The sequence below is a fragment of the Etheostoma spectabile genome, chromosome 1 (genome assembly GCF_008692095.1).
Source record: "Etheostoma spectabile isolate EspeVRDwgs_2016 chromosome 1, UIUC_Espe_1.0, whole genome shotgun sequence".
Lineage (NCBI taxonomy): Eukaryota > Metazoa > Chordata > Actinopteri > Perciformes > Percidae > Etheostoma > Etheostoma spectabile.
The window spans coordinates 8,850,420-8,865,476 of NC_045733.1; the positions used below are offsets into that span (position 1 = coordinate 8,850,420).

The 15,057-nt window shown below is 38.9% G+C and overlaps 1 protein-coding gene across 4 annotated transcripts in view; it reads right to left on the minus strand.

Moving 5' to 3' along the window:
- Positions 1-15,057, minus strand: part of syt7b (synaptotagmin VIIb) — a 97,549-nt gene that overhangs the window by 35,485 nt on the left and 47,007 nt on the right. For 2 of the 4 annotated variants that reach the window (XM_032514839.1, XM_032514830.1), the window contains exons 3-5: positions 9,740-9,819; positions 7,131-7,271; positions 3,226-3,420 (exon numbers count right to left, since the gene is read on the minus strand). In XM_032514839.1, coding sequence (XP_032370730.1) covers positions 3,226-3,420; positions 7,131-7,271; positions 9,740-9,819 — 416 coding nt within the window. Of the gene's footprint in view, positions 1-3,225; positions 3,421-7,110; positions 7,272-9,739; positions 9,820-15,057 lie in introns of all 4 variants that reach the window. The other 2 variants (XM_032514852.1, XM_032514847.1) reach the window with 2 other exon arrangements.

The following is a 15,057-nucleotide window of genomic DNA, read 5'->3' on the forward strand; positions in this document are numbered from 1 at the left end:
TAGAAACCAATTCCAGAGGAGAAATGGAAATACAGGTAGATCTGAAAGGAGGAGTGACAGGAGTGAAGAATAACATGATTTAAATTCAAGTCTCAAAATTGTGCAAGTCTAGTAGTGATGTTAAAAATCCAGTGTATTATAAGATTTACTTAAAACTTTGTGAAAATCAGTCAAACGTGAAAAATTAATTCATTATGCATGGAAGCAATTTATGTCTATAAATATCAATTCTGAAGGCAGAATTCTGCTGTGTTTTTAATCAATCTACTGTATCATAACATGACAGAATTATAGATAGAAGTTGGCTAAAGTTTGAATGGAAGATGACTTTCAAAGTGTTCTACTGTAAATTTACATGCTGTACTTGTTTATAATCTATTCAACTATATTCTGCTCTAGATTTACTGAATGAGCTATTTAGGCAATACAGTACAACAGACTGATTATCTGGGCAACGATTAACATACATAGATCTTTCATTCATTCATTTTTCCACGTCCAACTCACCAAAAATAATACCCAAAATAATAGTCCAACATCACTAACCTCATAAATCATATTTTTTTGGTAGAAGTGATATTTCTACATGGCAAATAATTTACTAGTAAGTGTTGTAGAGTCATAGAAAACCAACAGACCCAACAGTCATGACATGCATGCTACCCATTCTGTGTAATTGAATCTGTAATTGAAAAAGGCATCTTCAAAATAATAGCAGTTGTTGGAGCCCTTCCATTGGTGACCAGCATTTGACACTGGAGGTGGAAAAGTTTACTTAAATGGGGCCTAATTGGTTTAGCTGTGTTGCGCACAGCAAGGTCACAGTTTTTTGATCGTGGTTAAGTGTATGATAATGTGGTAAGATTAAAAGAAGAGCAGTTATTTTGTTTGATTAGTTTTTTTTGTTTTAAATAAATGGATTGTCATATCCAAAATGAAGTTTAAACTCTTGGACAACAAGTCACTCATTGGCAATTGTTAGTACAAAGACGCATTTACATTGATGCCACGCGTTAATTACTGACCAAACAAAGGAACAAATGTGCACCAACAGCAGTATTGAGTTCAATTAGTGAGGTGATTGATTATTTGAAGAAACAGGTGTCAATTATGGCCAATATTTAAGGAAGGAAGGAAGCAAATGTGGTGCATGCTGGTTGTAGTGCATTTCACACTGAAATACTCAGCAAAATGGATTGTTTTAGACATTACTTTGAGGAACAGCCGACTTTGATTGAAAAGTTGATAGGAGAGGGGAAAACATAAAGAAGTGCAGAGAAGTACAGGCCGCTCACCCAAAATGATTTCAAATGCCTTGAAATTGCATCCAAAGCGTGAACGACGTGGGAAAAACGTTCAACTACCATTCCAATGGATCAAAGTATAGCCGAAATGGCCAAGGCTTAACCAATGATCAGCTCCAGGAAAATCAAAGAAGACTTAAAGTTATCTGTGAGTACTGGTACAATCAGAAGAAGGCTATGTGAAGCAAAGCTATCAGCTAGAAGCCCCCCCCCCCCTCCCCCCCAAAGTCCCATTGCTGAAAAAAATACATGTACTGAATAGGTTGAAATTTGCCAAAGGACACATTGACTGGCCAAAGGAGAAATGGCGCAACATCCTGTGGACTGACTTGGTTCAAGATGAACAAGATTGACGTTATGTAGAGGGAAATTTACACAGCAATTGTGTGAGTTTGTAAAAAAAAACAAAAAAATGCAAATACAGCTTTTTTTTGAACAGCCTAGTATTCATTTTAGTTCTCTTTTGATTGGGAATTGAATGTGCAGTGTTCTCAATGCATTGATATTATGGAATTAAAAGCTATTGTAAGAATTTTGAGCAATATTCACTTTTCTTTTTTTTTAAACACTGCTATTATTCTGAACACAATAAGTTCAGCTATGTTTCATGTCTTTTTGGTAGGTGGCTCTAAATACAAATTTACCCATGAGCCTAGGCTGCAGTTGCTTTGGAGAAGAAGCCATGCATGGTTGGTTTTTAGAAGGGGGGATGATTTAGCACATGCTAGTTTTTTTATTGTAAATTAGATGTGACTGTGGTTGTAAAACTGTATATTTTGATGTTTTGTATTTCACTTGCGGGGAATGCAATATAGTAAAATACTTAATCTTGATTTTTATGTTTTCATGTTTATATAATTGAGAAGTGGGAGGAGTCGCTGCTGTTTTTTGCCCATTCTGTATTCCCATTTCCAAATTTTCCTTAAAACGATATCCTCAATGATACTGAACATAGAAACACAGGGCTATCCTGGACAATCCTATAGGTTAATGTTAAGGGTACGTCTTTCTGAGAAAACATACTTTGGCCATACATTTGGTGAACAGGTCTTAATCCTACAATCATAGTTAATGTCTGCCTCAAAGTCAGTAAGTACAGAGGCTTATCTATTTGACTTTTTATCGAATACTGGTAACCAGATTTTTTTTTAAGTTAATCTTGTGTACTGAAAATTTAACGACGAAGGGAGTTTCATGCTGATCTAAGCTGTAGAAGTGCTTTAACTGTGAGTCATAGAATTATCGATGGGAAAAATGAATGGGACTTTTACTTCAAAAACAAGGGCAAATAGCTCCTCTAACTTTGCAACTCAATTATCAATCGTTGTTGTTTACACTATTAGCTGATCATGTTGAATATCTGTAAGTTGATTGGCAGGTGTACAAACCTAATTGCAAAAACACACCTGGGTTATTTGAAGAAGTTCATACTATATAGTGAACTTTGGTTAAAATGAAGCTGCATTGAACCATCTTTTAGGAAAGCGTTCCTTTTGTTTCACTGGCCTAATAAAACTGTTCTCCTGCTGTTTATGCAACCCACTCTGAATTTAAAAAGCTTTTACTTCAGATGTACAAGCACACCACCTTTGAAGAGTTTTGGTTAGCCTCTTTTTGAAATCCTCGAAACTGTCACAGCCTTTATGAAATTGGAGGCTGCAGAAGAATAGCATGACTGTGTGGATTCACTTTGTCTAAAGGACTGAAGCAGCTGCCTTCTCTTCCAGCCCATCCTTACATTCGCTTCATCTGCATGGTGTAAAAAAACAGCTTCTGTTGATATCCATCTTTGATTGTACATGCAACAATGCCATTCACTATGTTTTTACAAACTCACACTCTTTCTTGATATCCATACCATGCAGTTGTTGTGCCCCTTGTTGCCCCTCATGCGTGACCCCTGTCACCATGTACCACTCACTTGCCAAACCGTAGGCCACCGGCATGCATGTGGCTCTGGACCTTCTGCCAGCGACCGGCCTTGCTGCCCCCCGTCACCATGCTTCGAACGCTGTCACTGCGACTGGGCCCTGCCCCTGAGCAAGAACCACCCCCGCTGTCACTTGCCCCTGGTGAGGGTCCAGCACCATACTGCCCACCCTTATCCACAGCCCCACTTGGAGGAACAGCGGAGTGGATCAGAGACAAAGAAACACCGACAGACAGAAAGATAGGACCAGGATACAAAGAAGATAAAGAGACGGACAGACGAGAGACAGACGTACAGAGCCGGACAGCAAAAGAGTCATCAGTAAAATGAGTCAAACTGGTGAGTGAGACACTTTGTGAGCTCTCAGTTCAGCCACAAGTGTCCAGTATTCAACAACCCTGAGCAGCTGCTGCTGGTGACTTAGAAAGCCAGTAAAAAAAACAGTGACGCGGTCTGAGCTGAGATTTCTTGTATAACCATGTGGGTAAATTGGAGAACACAGTTGTTTTTCTGTGGACACTCGACTTGAACAAAAACAAATCTTCCATAGTACAAAAGTTCTGTTCAAACCTGCACAGCACTCGTGGCCAACGGCTTACTTTATTTGTTTATGCTAAGACAAAAGGAAGTTGATAAGACAACTTGTAATGCCTACTTCACTCACTAGCACAGTAAAGACTTAGAATACACTGCCTATAGGGATTTGTTATTGCAGCTACTCACTTTACTAAAATCAGTTTTTGAAAATATCTCTGGTGATAAAAGGACACCGGAGTTTTTGGAGTTTAGAGATGCAGCAGCAGGTCAGACTCATTTCACTCCACAAAGAATGACCTGCTGATCTGCTGGCTCTGTGAATTGGGCATAATAGCTGAGGAACAATGCAGAGGCTTCTTAAGAATTTGAGATGCAGGTAATGATAACAGAACACTAATGCCACTCAAATCTCACAGCAACCCACCTGCAGCTCACAACGAAACAAAAGCACTATTATCTAATGAGTTTGTGTGAAACTTTAGCATTCTTAAATCGTGCCACCTAACCCACCCCAGCTGACCTCGACTTAAGACGTCACAGAGACAAGTACAGACAGAACGTCGGCTTCAGTACAGGGACCTTTCAGTGAGGACAAACCACATGACACACACAGCTGCACACCAGGACAATGTCTTCAACAACAATTAGACATTAAGTGTAGGCTGATGGTAAAATTCATGATTTCTCACTGAACAATGACATTTTCTGACAACCTGTTTATCAGCAGTCTAAACACTCTAAAAACTTTCCTGTGCAAATGATTAAAGTATTTTCCCTAATGCATGGTGTAATGCATTTGTTTTTCATCTTATGTTTGCACTTTGAATTGCCTGTGAATTTAAAAGTTCATAAACAAACCTGCCTAAAGGCATCACTATCTTGACACTAAGGAGTAAAAAATAGTTGACTCATTGATCTGCTATCACATATCTCAAACATGCCACTATCATCAGTCAATTAAATGCCAGTCAAATATAGACATTATGTATATTATTATCTTAATAACCAAATGCAATGCAATCACAACAGTCGCTGCTGCTACCTGATTTTACCAAAATTTAAACATCACTGCACAGGTAGAGTAATTGATCACGCTGTGGTTTTGAAAGATTCACACTGAGTTGTAATAAGAGGATAAGAATGAACAGGTTCACTTAATGCCTCAGAGATGTGTGAGATGCATCTGAATGGATGGAATGAAGGTTAATATATACAACAGAAGCTTTACCATCCAGTCACTTAATTGCTGTACTGTACATGGCGGAAACAGTCTATTATTGGAATAGGGTCAGGAGACCAGACTTAGGAGGACCATCAGGCAGCCATAAAGCACTTAACTGTACTATGAGTGATAGTGGGAGTAGTGACAACAAATAAGCAAGAAACACTGAGCGAGTGGAGGAAGAGGTGAGGGGAGTAAAACACACACACACACACACACACACGCACACACAAATTTAGACTCAGAAAAAAACAACACAACTGTGAATGAAGTAAAACAGAAATTAGCCCAATAAACAGTTGAACACTTTGAGAAATACACTTATTAGTTTTCCTGTGAAGAGTAAGATGAGAAGATTACACACCAATCTCATACCTGTTAAATGTGAAGCGACAGCCAGCTGACGGTTAGCTTAGTTTAGCACAAATGCTGGAATCATAAGGAAACAGATATTTAAAGGTAAAAAATATCTGTCTACCGATACCTCTTACTAACAACTCAGAGCAAAAATAAATATTAACTATTTTACAGGGTAGTCCAACTTCCACGCTTTATGTTTTAAAGTCTCTGGGCGCCATCATTTGTTCCTTCATTTCTGATTCAACAATGCAGGACACTGATTTTTGTTACACAGCGTCACATGAATTTCTCACTCAAATTGAAATATTTAAACTCATACGAAGAAGCAAATTTCCCTCATTCCTCATTGGCTTTGTATTCACTTTGTATATAATCACATCATAAAAAACGTGAGCAGCGTAAACGCGCCATAAAACAGCCAATATCATTTTACACTTTGGTGTTTGTATAGATTAAAGAAACCAGATATAACATGTTAATCAGTGGGCTTTAGAGGGGCTGGTAGCTGGATTTTGTTGCCAGGCTAGCCGTTTCCCTGTCTCCAGTCTTTATGCTAAGCTAGCTATATAGCCTACCTTATATTTACCAAAAACAAAGTGAGAAAAAGTGGTGTTGATCTTCTCATCAAACTCTCTGCCAGAGAGCAAATAAGCATACTTCTTTCTAACGCATTCAAAGATAAAGAAACATTTGAAAAACAACAACAGTCAACCCTCTGCTAATGGCTAAGCATAAGTTAAATTCAAGTATGCTACAGTATCCTGAGAAGCAGATTTCAATATATTGGGTGGAGAGGCTGGGTTGTTTAAAAGGGGAAAAGGTTTAGGTGAAACAGGACATCTGTTCTCTGAGGGTTGTCCGTCTCCATGGTAACACTCCATGGGCTGCAGGTGAGAGGAAAAGAGGGTCTGATGTGGCTAGCAGGGCTGTAGAGAATGGGGCTATCAAACCTTTTCACTTTTTTCAAAAGCAAACTAAACTAAAATTTCCCATATTTGATGTTGACTTTTGACTGTAACAACCAAAAGGAGGATCTCCAACATAAATTAGATTCTCTCTATAATCCTCTATCTCATAAACACTTATGGTTCAAAGGCTGTTTTCTTTTTTCAGATAGGCTCCATTAATTACGTACGGCTGTTGGCAGACAGAAACACGTCTTTCATTCTAAAAGCGATCATTTGGAAAAAGGTCGTAATTTCTGTCATTGTTATGGCAGTCCTACGAATCACAGCAATATTGAGGGATGGTGCTGCACATCTCTATCAGGTGCTGCATGGCCAGCAGTGCATACTAAACACCCCCTTGCATGCCTGAAAGCGAAAACATGAGGATTACCAGGGATGAGTGGAGACTTCTGTTAAAAGACATGTGGCCAGACAGCGTTACAAAATGAGGCTTTGTGCCTATTAAATGTGACCTTTTACCGCTCAGAGTGATATATTGATCAACCTCTGTCTTTGAGATACACACTGTATATATATACATATATATATATATATATATATATATATAAAAATATATATGCGTTATACTTTAATATTGTTTATTTGTCAGATACTTCACAAATAATGAATATAAAAAATACTGTAGCAGCACTCAACTTTTTTAATTTTTAATATAGTGTGCAAAACACATCTTTAGCGTGCTAATAATAATAATAATAATTTACTACTTATACAGCTTTGTGGGAGTTTTCCAAGGTGCACACAAGCCCCTGTTCATTACAGCCCTGCCCAGATTGAGGGGTCCCTTACCAGCCATGACTGAGACTCACTTGGGCGTGAGGCGAGGGTCTCCGTAGGGAGCATAGGGAGACATGTTTAAGAGGAACTCCTTCGGCGGATAGGAGCTCCATCTCTGTTGCACATTGCTGCTGTCATTGTTATTCCAAAAGTCTCTGTCCAAATCATTGTGGCTAGAAAGAGAGGGAGAGAGGTAAGACAGGTAAGAGCACCAAGCAATCAAAGACATTTATGAAGAAGAACAACATGACGGATGAGAGAAGTGTTGAGTTAAATCTAAAGGTCAGGGAGAGTGTTAATAAATAGGAAAACTGTAAAAATGTCAATGCCTATAAAGTTATATTTTAAAAGGGGACAGTTCTTTAAACATAGATGCTGAACATATTTGTTTATACAATATACTGTAAGGTGACTCTAACAAATTCATCACACAATTCCACAGGTTATAGAAAGGTTTAAGATAAGTCTGTTGTAATTATCATGTCCAAAAACCTGATAGCATGAAATATTGGTGCATTATAAGATACCCACAATGGAGAAACAAGGAGTGACCTGCACGTTTTATCACTCCCGGATGTGAGGAAACAAATAAAACAGAGGAGGTAGAAGAGTCGGTACACAACTCAAATAACAGGTTACTAAAACAGCACACTATATATAAACTGAGAGAATAGCATTTGGGAAACTGGAAGTAAAATAGTAACAAGTTAGTGATATAAATTGTTAGCTGGGTCATTCAATGCCCACGCTTTAGCACCTCTATGGCCCTATCTTGCACAAGTGTCTTTGCTAGTTTAAGACCAACATAGTTGACAATTTCCCATCCAGCGCCCACATCGTTTAAATAGCAAATGCACCTGCGCCCATCTGTGAGCCCATGGGCATGCTGGTCTTGCAGGGAGGTGTGTTCAGGTGCATTCTTGCCGTATTGCTATCTTATCAACAAAAACCTGGTCTAAAGTCAATAACGCATCATTTTATTGTTATTTTAACAGCGCATTAGTAAAATGTGCCTAAGCTCGTGCTCAGCGCGAACACTATGCTTATTACACACAGGGACGCGCAGCAGCTCACAAACATGCAAAAGATAAAAAACAAAAAATATTACAATGTAATATAGTATTATGATATGATCTGCTCGAGCACTTTCACATAACGCAAAAGGAGATTGATTTCTTCGCCTGAAAATCTCTCCTTCCTGCTTAGCAATCCGCCATCACAGTAACAATGTGCCAAGTAACAAGCGCGTCTAGCTTTTAAAGGGAATGGGAGTTGACGCTCTGATTGGTTTGCAGCCTTTTACACCCAAAACACACCTATGATTTACCACCCGCCTGGCAAAAGGGGATTCGTACACGCCCTAAACACACCCGTGCCAAGCGCTTCACACCTCACTCGTTAAACTAGGGCCCCTAATGTTTAATTAATATTACGGTTTTCAATTTAAAGATGGATATCACTGTTTCTGTGTTATCCATCTTTCGGTCAGCATTTACATTTCTGTGTTTGTCAGTGTTCCAAACTGATAAAAAGAAATGGCATTTGGAGTTAAAGCCTATTTATCCGTAACTCAAACTTTGATTTGCGCAAACAAAATATAAAAGTAACCAGTGTTGAGCAAGTTACCTCCAAAATGTAATGCATTATAGCTTACAAGTTGATGTCATGGAAGGGTAATGAGTTATAGTACAAAATTACAATCTCTGAATTGTAATGTAATGCTTTACTTTCACTAAAACAACCACGGAAGTATGACTTGGCGGATAGCTTGTGAATTTCACCACTGGTGACAAATCTCATCATTATCCAATTTAATACATCCTAATCTATTTATTCATAACATTTTGTATTATTAATCTGAAGTATAAAGTAAGACAAAAATGAAAATACTCAATTAAACAAGTACTGTATCGTAAGCAGCCTAATGAATAGTTGCTTTCCACCACTGATAAAATGTAATGCTTATATTTACGTGTAGCAAGCCTAAACGTTAATTCCCAACATGTTTATATCTGTCAGTTGCTTGGATACACCACTGTCCACGCTGACGTAGCGTTACATGTTGGGACACAGAGGTTGTCCGTACCGTCTCTGGTTCTGGCTCTAACCACAGGAACAGTGACGGGACAGCACTTAGCTTCAACACAGCATAATGACTCCTGAAAAATAAGGGGAGTATGTCCATTTCGCAAATGTAGAATCTGTCTCTGCAGTCATCTCAACCATCTAATTCCAGCAACAGGAAATAATGTTACTCTTTTACTCAGAGTTAAAATGCATTGTAACTTGCATTACTGAGATTGTAACAGGTATAAGATTGCGTTATATTAGTGTGTTACAGCAAAAAGTAATACATTACTGTAATTGAGTTACTTTTGTAACGTGTTACTCCCAACACTACAAATTACTTCCATCCACTGCGTTTTTAAGAGACTGGACAGTTCAACATCTTTGATAAATGAGAAACATACCCGTATAACACTGTCTTGAGGGCATCATTTCATGGTGGACATTTCAGACTGTGTAAAGGGGAGCCCTACAAAATTAGCTTTCCCATCAGAAACGGTTGTTGAAATGTGATACTATCATTCATCATAGATCATTTCCATATGCCTTCATCCAAACCCTTTCTGACACCTACTTGATGGCTTTGTTTTCTCCTCGACCTCTCACAGAATCTGGAGAGCTGGCAGTCTCCATCCCAGGCTTATTCCTCTTTCCCTGCAAAGAGAGAAGAGGGAGACAGAGACAGATCTTAAAGTCATCTTTTGATTGTTGTTTCCAAAAGCATTTTTGCAAGTGAAGTGCCCATTACGGGGGCTTTAGAATAGCATCAAGTCACAAGCATGTTGTAAAATATGATAAATGAGGGAAGAACAGAAATTGGTTTGATGCCAGGACTACAGCCTGCTTCTGAGAATCAAAACATGTCGAGGGACCACAGACATGTCTTCAGGCACAAACAAAAGAAAATGTACATGGTTACAGACACATTAAGATACTGTGATACATATCTGCACAGACATTTGTATACACATAATAATTTAAAACTGGAAGACATGTAAAACTAAACATTTATTAAAACTGGAAATTTAGAAGTCTTTCCATCGCAATGGTTAAAAACGATAATTTGGAAAAATCTTGATAAGCAGCAAAAATTCTGACATTTCCATTGTAATATATTACACAGCTTACTTTACTTACTTTCTGCACATTTTTACCACTTAATGGATCGAGCTTTCATCAGAGCAATTTAAACTAGTTACAATTATTGAGCTTTACAGTTTATTGACTTTTATATTCATTGAACTCTTGAGGGTGATAATAATGAGGGCTCTTCAGCTGAGTCACACAGACTGTCTTACTCATAAAGAGCACATATGCCATTACATGTCCAATGAATGACAAAATACCTCTTTTCTTTTATCCATATTTAAGGAAACAACATTTTGGACTTGATCCCCTCTGGACAGCTCAGCTACATTACCATCTGTTGCTGTAGATAGTCATTGATATAAGTTAATATCATCATCAAATTGACTGAGTTGTAATCACATATGCCCTATTTTGACAAAATATGCAGTACTTTGCATTGCTCCTCCACATTTGTTAAAGAAAAATCACACTGTGCCAGAAAACAAATGTGAGAAGAACAGTACTCTGCTCACATGGATAAGTGTTTTAATATAAAGAAGAGAAACGGGTGGTGGTGATGGCGCAGTGGATAAGACACATGCCTTTGGTGTGGGAGATCTGGGTTCAATTTCCACTGCGAACATCAACCAATGTGTCCCTGAGCAAGACACTTAACCCCTAGTTGCTCCAGAGGCATGCAACCTGACATATATACCAATTGTAAGTCGCCTTGGATAAAAGAGTCAGCTAAATGACATGTAATGTAATAAAGAAACCATTATTGTTTGTACATACAGAGAGGCCTGCTACTCTTGGCTTTTCAGGCGCTGTAGTGATGAAGGTGTGTCCTGTTTCTCTCCTACACTCTCAACCCCGGGGCTTTTGAAGGCACAAGAACCATCAATAGCGGTATACTAATGAATAACTTCACTCTTTGAAGTGTCGATCAAACGCCTTCCCTCTGCCTCAAAACTGAGGTTTTTCAGCAACAGACTGCGGCGTTGGCTACCAATAACCCCTTGCAAACAGTAGAAGGCAGAATGATGTTAAAGCAGTGGTGCAATCCGCCATTAAATGTTATTTGTGAAAAAATTAAATGTGACTATAACAACAATAAGAAGGACTTTGTCTTTATTTGTAGTTTAATACATGGTTTCTATTCTGCTGTATGCTAGCATGCTGGTGTGTACAAGTCACGGGTGGCTATTAAATAGTTAAGTCACTTTAACAATCCCCTTTTTTTCCAAAACAGTTTGCATTTCAGAACTTTAGGAAATGGACAGCGGCCAACAAGAACACACAAGCCTATTAACTCAATAATAAAGCTGTAAGTAGTAAAGTATGAAATCTTTCAACTCAGGACAGCCCAACTTCTCACAAATACAGATAGGATTCTAGATGAAAACTTTAACTGACACGTAACCGCAATTAGCTTCGTGGGAAATTAAGAATCAATGGACTAGGCGAATGACAGCAACATAAACAATCATACTATGACAGACGCTCCACTTGGGACCTTATTTATTGATATTGATTGACTTCAATGTTGATCGATCCAACACCAAAGATTCTTTTGTACTGTAAATTTTTTTTCTCCAAAATCGTTTCAGTGGTTCATTAAATTTTTGGAAATGAACCAATCCTCCGGAGTTGCCCAGGGCGTGAGGCGCCGTGGGGATACTCACAAGCCCCCATCTGAGCGCCGCTCCGTTGGAGTTTACCCCGGTGGACGAGAGGGTTGCCTCCCTATGCCTGCGGGTGATGGGGGGGGGGGGGGGGGGGGGGGGGAATTCTGACTGTTTGTGCATGTGCACCAAACAAGAGCTCGGAGTATTCGGCCTACTGGCAGTCTGGCACACATAGGTGCTCAGTGAGTGCTCAGTATGGGTGCCTATGTAAACATGTGCGTTTACGCTCTAAGACACTTGAGTTTTTGTGGCTTGAGTTTTGGTGACAATTGCAGATGGATACAATCCGACCGGCGTCCCCTGGCTTAAAAGCTAGGGCATAGAAGCCTTTTGGCTTCTATAAAAGTTGAAGAAAAAAGGGACCTGGACAAGAGCCAAACTGTATGCAAGTTGTCGAGCACACTTTTGTTTCTTTTCTTGTTGGTTCCTTGCAATCCTGGGATATGTGTTGCCAAATGTCACCTTCCAGTTGACACATTTCATTAATTTCCAATACAAATATTGTTTTTATATCTGTAATTTGAATTATGGATCATTAAGCTATGTTTTAAAAGTAGCAAGTAGTCACACAGTAATATAAATAAATCATATATGGAAATCAAACATTTTGTTGCATCAAGACGCATCAAAAATCGTTTTATTATTGCATCGTAGCCCATTGAATTGAATCATGAGGGGCCTGGAGATTCACACCCCAACCATGCAGTTCCACATTCTACAGTACATCAGTTTCACGTCACATGCTATAACTTTTTAATATTCACACCTACAGGCTATTTTTAGTTTTCAGATCAACTGACCTGCATGTCTTAGAACTGCTGGAAGAAATTCAAAAAAACAAATACACATACAGGAAAAAGAGCTGCCGAGCTGAGCAGTCAGTGGGTTCAAACCATGACCCTGATGTTGTAAAGGATGGTGCTAACCTTTGCAGCCATGTGGGAGACAACCTACAGTCTTGAAAAGAGGACAGTCTGACATCATGATTTGCTGAATGGATTTGTGTTCCTTCAATTATTTATGATAATAAGAAGAGTCAGAGAGGAGTGCCTGTCGCTGCATTCAGAATTTGCTCATAAAAAGGTATAAACCCAGTCATAAGATATGACACCATGTATGAATAAGTGTACCTGCAACGTCATTCTAGTTTACAATTATCACATTCTTAAAAATGAAAAACAAATGTTTATTACTGATGTTTATTTTTTATGTGTCTGACTTTCTTATCGGACTTTTTAATGAAGGATCTGTTGCTCAAACTCGACAATGAATGCTTGTACTCAGTAAAAGAATTCTAAGCAGCTTGAAGGCTTTCAGACACAGAAGAGAGTTAAATGTGTATCTGAATGCTGCTTTCAGTAACCTGCAGACAGGTGGCCTCTTTATGTATTCTACTGTATCTCTCACTAATGCATCCACAATGTACTCTATTATTTATCATGTCACATTGCATGTGTCCAGCTCAAGCACAAACATTTTCAGTAGCGAGCCAAGCGTTGAGGCCTGACCTGATCTGTACCTACATTCAGCCACTGAACTGTAAACACACACTCATAATCGACAGTGCATACACCTAGGACAAAATAATATTAGATTCAGGGACTCAGAGTAGGATAGATTTCTAGCAGTCAAAGATTTGCTATCAAGTGCAGCTCATATATGATTAAACAGAATCATAAAATCTTGAGGAGGCAGGAGAGGGTGGAGAAAGTATAATGTTGAGAAAGTGTGGGTGGATGTGAGAAACAGAAGGGAAGATCGAGGGGACAGGGAGAAACAGGAGTACAGAGTAGATGGGCAAGTGAGAAACAGAGGGACATGATAGAGGAGGTTTGAAACAGACTCCAGAATAATGAAGCCATAGCTGTTCAGAGGAACATAAAGATACCAAATTAGATGTACTGGAGACAAGAGGTGAGAGGGTCTGAGGGGGATGTGTGGTCCTGCTTCCCTCTGGAGTATTTTACAATGTCCTACTGTCATCAGGTTTGTCACACACTTAGACGTTGAACACCGATCAGCATCACCCTCTCTTCCTGCCTGCCTGTATGCTTCTGTGGCTGTTTCTGCTTCTGCCTCTCCCTTACGTCCTCCTCCAACTTCCACTTCCATAAAACAACCGATGGCATGCAACCAGTTCACGACAGCTTCATCTCTCCTGGAGCAAATGCTTTCAGATGAATCTTTTTCCTTTTATGGCCAGAAATGTACCATTCGTATTGACGTCTCAGATAGGTGAACAAACACACAAAACCTGAATTTATCAACCATGTCTCCTAGAAAGTATGTTGTTTAAATACTAAAAATTTGTATGTACTACAAATTTATTTTCCAAATTACTTTTTGTATGCAATGTAATTGCTGCGTTGATTTGGTTCAGTAGAAACATTTAGGCAACAAAATCACTTTGGTTAAGGTTAGCGAAAGATTTTAGTTTCGGTTAAATGCTTATACTGTAAGTAAGTCAAGAGCGAAATCACCATGGAGGGCAGAATGTACGAGAAAACACAGGATGGGAATGTGTCATAAATACGTGAGTCTGCTATCTTTGCATTTGACAAGAGTTCATTTTATCCTATTAGACATTTGAGTAAAATGTTATCATAAGCAATAGCGTTATCAAATGTCATCAATAGGGTATACATTGTTGGGTTATGTCCAAAAATGTCTTATGTGAGGTCACAGTGAGTTTAACTTAACTAATAACTTAACACGTTTGGCAAATTCTAATCCTCATCCTTGAATCAAAGCGGATGTTTGTTCCAAATTAAAAAGAAAACCCCTACAGGCGTTCCTGAGATATCACATTCACAGGAATGGGACAGATTGACGGACGGCCAACCCAAAAACATAACGCCAATGGCCACGACTGTCGCCTGCGCGGAGGCATAACAAACAAAAGATAATGTGTAAGAAAGAGACAAGGACTAACCTACAGTGGCAGCGGAGGCAAGAGAAGGACAGGACAATCTTGGAAAAGAAATCAGTGACATTCTGACAAGGACATGGAGATAAAGTGACAAAAGGACAAATACAAACCAGACTATTTGGTAAGAAAGAAGAAGGAGGGTGACACAAAAAAACAAAGACAGAGACATAGATAAAATGAGAACAAACAAAAGATAAGATATGGGTT